The sequence below is a fragment of the Peromyscus californicus genome, unplaced genomic scaffold (genome assembly GCF_007827085.1).
Source record: "Peromyscus californicus insignis strain IS unplaced genomic scaffold, ASM782708v3 Scaffold_8__1_contigs__length_139910024, whole genome shotgun sequence".
NCBI lineage: Eukaryota > Metazoa > Chordata > Mammalia > Rodentia > Cricetidae > Peromyscus > Peromyscus californicus.
In genome coordinates this window covers 117,915,909-117,920,349 of record NW_026294606.1, presented here as the reverse complement: position 1 = coordinate 117,920,349, position 4,441 = coordinate 117,915,909, and the positions used below count along the sequence as shown (strand labels likewise).

Below are 4,441 nucleotides of genomic sequence, written 5' to 3'. Positions count from 1 at the left end.
GGCAGTGGCTGGCAGTGTCTCCCCTCCACTTCCCAGAATTCTCCTCTCTCCTTGTCCTGCCTACTTCCTGCCTGGCCACTGGCCAATCAGTGTTTTATTTATACAGAACGATATCCACAGCAACCCCCTACCAAAATTAGATCCCTATTTGAGGATGTCAGACATGGGCCATGTAAATGAGGCATGCATATCATCTAATGCAATAGTTTAATGCATGTGTGTTGCACATGCGCGTTCACATGTGTACAGGGCACATGTGTACAAAACAAAGAACGGTGTCAGGTGTCATCCTCAGGAATGGAGCCCACCTCCTTTAAGACAGGGTCTCTCACTGGCCTGAAGCTCACCAATGAGGCTGGATCGGTTGGCCCGTGAGCCAGGGATTCACCGGTCTCCAGCTCCTCAGCACTGGGATAGGGGTACTTACCACCACATCCAGCACTTGTATGCAGGCTTTGTTGCTAATACTTGGAAGCCAGGCACTCAATGGTCTTAACCACTCCCCCAAACTTGTAACATTTTTGTTTTAAGTAAGTGCTTTCAAACTGATAGTTTTCCCCCAAATATCAACACAGAAAGAGCTCTCTACAGCTTCAGAGGCCACGGAATTTTCCAACTCCCTTGCAAAGGGTGTGACCTCTAGAACCAGAAAGTGACCCAGGTGTATCTTTTCCAAAACCATCTGAGCTAGAGATAGCCCACAATGTTGGATGTTATGTTCAGAGAATATGCACCTCAGCAGAAAGGGCCTTGCTGTGGAGAAGACTGGTAGTCTCCTGGAAGACGTCTCCAGACAGTCTTGAGGAAGGCATACCTTTCAGCATTCACCAAAGGGGTCCATAAATTCCCAGCATATGAGAACAGAACTCTGCTGATCTCTGAGTTTGTTTTTATTTTCTAGGGAAGTTGGGAATATGACTTTTGATATGAAGTTCCTCTAATGAAATTCACCCACTACTAATTGCAAACTATTTCTTTTTTGTGTGGGCTGAAGAAGACATTTCTGGGTCATCAGAGTCAGTCTGTCAGTTGGAGATGTCTGAGCCAGGTAAACTCGGAGTTACTGGCATCTCAGAAACCCACTCACTCTTTGTGCCTCGTGTGTGACCTTGAAACAGTCACAACAACAACTTCAGCAAATTATACAGGTACAGTGTGGATATAAAAAGTAAGACTGTCACCTCAGTTTTGTCAGTATTGGTAAGTAGAACACACCCACCCAACCTATCAGGTGGCTAAGTCGATTCCATCCTTTCTAGTGTAAATATGAGTTCTCCAGAGAAGGCCTACAGCTTCAATCTAAATCAAGATCCCCCTCTGCTAAATCTTAAAACAGCTTGCCCCTCCTGAGTAGCACTCAGCAAACTTACACCATAGGGTATCAGAGGTGTAGATCTTTCCCAGTACCTGCTTACATACCATTTGCTTACTACGCTACCCCTTGGGGACATGTCTGCTATATACAATACACTCAGCGTAGTTTTGTAAATTGTGGAATCATCATTACCCCATCAGAAAAGCCTCGTTTCTCCTCATTCCTAGCCTGACCTTTGCTCTCTGGTTTTAGACCTTTACTTCCCTGGACCTTAGATGACATCAGAGAACACTTTCCAGCATGTCCCCTTCCCCACATGTCTCACTAAGACTCAGCTCAAACCAAGAGGTTCCCAGGACTTGGCTCCCACTAAAAGCTCTACTGCTCTGAGGTTATGGGACTTGCATTTTATTCAATATCTGAACTCAATACATGATCAGGGGGAAGGTATCTGTGCTGGTGTGTGTGTGGGGAGGGGATTTATCAACACAAATTAAATTCTGTTATATATTTTGCATATATTTTGCATTCTGATTTTATTTCATATGAGTAACAGGATCATTACATGACAAGTAATGGGCCAGCCCTCCTCCAGACTCATTGAGAAAATCTCATTACCTTCCAAGACAAATTGAATTTTTTGATGTTGAAAAGAATTTCATAAGGTTCATCCCTAAGCCCATAAAACACCAGCTAAAGCAGATTAGTGGACAGAAATCCCCACAGAAAGCAGCTCAATGGAGAAAGAGGGTAATGGTTGAGGGAGAAACTTAAAAGCAGGAAATTCAGAACCACACAATGATGACTTCTAAAGGGCAACAGAGAAAAGGAAAGGCAGAGGTAGAGAAAAGAGGATTAAGGAGGAAGCAGGTCTGAGCAGTGCTTCTGAAGCAGACATGATCAGGGGGAGAGTATCTGTCCAAAATTCCACTCTCTGATCTTTCAGTCTCTGTCCGACACTAATGTTCAAATCCAGCATCAGGTACTGCTCATTCTGATCGTAGACTGGCCACAGAGGCAGGCCATCCCCATTAGGATCCCTGAAAGTGAAAGCAGACTCTGGTGAGGTAGTCATCCTCAAACACCCCACTGCGAGCAGGCCAGTTGATTCACTCACCCGGTCCTGGCAAAGTTAGCCCAGTACTTCATCATCTTCCTGCTTAGTAACTTCTCTTCCTCAGTGGCTTCCTCTGCAGATGAACAGAAATCCAGCTGCTTACCTGCTTCACCCGGGCCTGAGGCTCCTCCCACTCACTGAGGCTGTCATACCTTGGCCCCTCACTGAATCCTTACAGATAAGTCCTAGCTCCCACATGTAGCGTATGCACCACCCAAGGAATCCTGGCTTCCAAAACAATGCAAGCTGAACATACCTTCCTCATTGGCCCTCTCTCTAGCCATTCTCATTTGACTACAGGATTCTTGGGATTCTCTCTCTCTCTCTCTCTCTCTCTCTCTCTCTCTCTCTCTCTCTCTCTCTCTCTCATTAACTACAGCCAACCACTGCTATCTGCTAAAGATTGATTCCAAGATGCCCCTAACAACAACCAATCCCAAAGATGCTATGGTCCATCTATGAAACAATGCCATTTGCTTATAGCCTCTGCAAACCCCCAAATCACTTCTGCCTCACTTGCAATACCTAGCACAGGACAGGACAGGTAAATCTCATCACTTCCCTGTAGGTACTTAACTGCCAGCTCAAAAGCAAGCATTGTTTCTAAGGTCTTGGATATGTTCAGGAAATAGGCTCCACCTGCGCCGTGTGCAGGCCAACCCCTCTCCACACATTTGCTCATGCGTGGGCACGTGTTCTGCATCCTAATCTTTCTATAGAGGTTGTGTCTGGAAATCGTATCTATAAGTTCTACATGCTCAGCTGTAAATATGCCAACTGTTGTTCTATAAAATCATAATATATGTATTCAAACATATGTACATGCAATTGCATTTAAGTTGTGTTTAGCATAGTATGAGTATCCAATATTCTAGTGATGGATATTTACACAAAATAGTTTTTTTTGAAAAGGCAATGTTTTCATGCACACAGTTTTTGCACATGTGGATATAATTACTCAAAACTGCACACAGAAGAGTCAGACTAAGGACTGTACACACTGTAAATACTTATGGCCTTCTTCTAATATATGAAATTGTCTGTTTCCCACACCTGCTGTTATACACCAGTTAAAATGTGCTGTTCTTCCAAACATGCATTGATTTAAGAAAGAATGATTCACCAGCCAGGGATAGTCTGTTGTTCTCCTACTTTAGCTGAAACTGAGAGTTAAAATCACATGCATTAAAAGCCACCTACCCGTCTACTTTTCTATAAGTTGTTCAAGTGTTTATTAGCTTGCTCTTTTCCTATAGAATTCAAAGATTCTAGATTTCAAGGCATTTACCTCCCTAACACTAAGGCTGTTCACTGCTTCCAGTTTGGAGAGGCCTTTCTTCACCCAGAGTGTGAGCTCTCTGCTGAGTAAAAGCATGTCTTAAGCACTCATGGTTTGCTTTATGGCAACTGTTTAGTTTCATCCTCATAAAAACCTTAGCAGCATCTACCTCATTATCTCTATGACAAGGATGGATAGATAAATAAAACGGCTAAACCACAGTCCACAAACACTCTCAATAACAGCTCTAGCTTCTGTCAAAGGCCATGCTGAATTAGTTAAGAACCTCCATTTCATAGTATTTTAAACCAAATGTTTTAGTTGTATTTCCTATGTGTGATTTGCTTGTAACTTTTCAGTGTGTGTGTGTGTGTGTGTGTGTGTGTGTGTGTGTGTGTGTGTGTGCTTGTAAACTACTTCAGGTGATTAAATCTCTTGTATAGTGATGGGCTGAGCAGAGCCTTTATGTAAGCAGTGGGGAACTGACTCTTCTCACCCCATCCCACATTCCATGTTCCTGCAGAAGGAGCCCACAGCTAGCTACTTACGAAACATGGCAACATCACCCTTTAAAAAAGGGCCTCCAAAGACAAAGCGGATTTCATCCGTGTGGTCAGCCTTCACAAAGGCTGGCCTCGTGTTTTCAAAGCACTGGGGTCGGTGCTGAAACTCATAAAAATAGACAGGTACACCAGCATCTAAGAAAAAAAAAAAAAACAGAAAACATGTA

General features: G+C 43.5%; 1 protein-coding gene across 1 annotated transcript in view; it reads right to left on the bottom strand.

Moving 5' to 3' along the window:
- Positions 1–1,911: 1,911 nt before the first annotated feature.
- Ces5a (carboxylesterase 5A) overlaps positions 1,912–4,441 on the bottom strand; it is a 39,761-nt gene continuing 37,231 nt past the window's right edge. The window contains exons 12-14 of the mRNA XM_052729516.1: positions 4,260–4,409; positions 2,433–2,505; positions 1,912–2,355 (exon numbers count right to left, since the gene is read on the bottom strand). Coding sequence (XP_052585476.1) covers positions 2,124–2,355; positions 2,433–2,505; positions 4,260–4,409 — 455 coding nt within the window. The 3' untranslated portion in view covers positions 1,912–2,123. The remainder of the gene's footprint in view (positions 2,356–2,432; positions 2,506–4,259; positions 4,410–4,441) is intronic.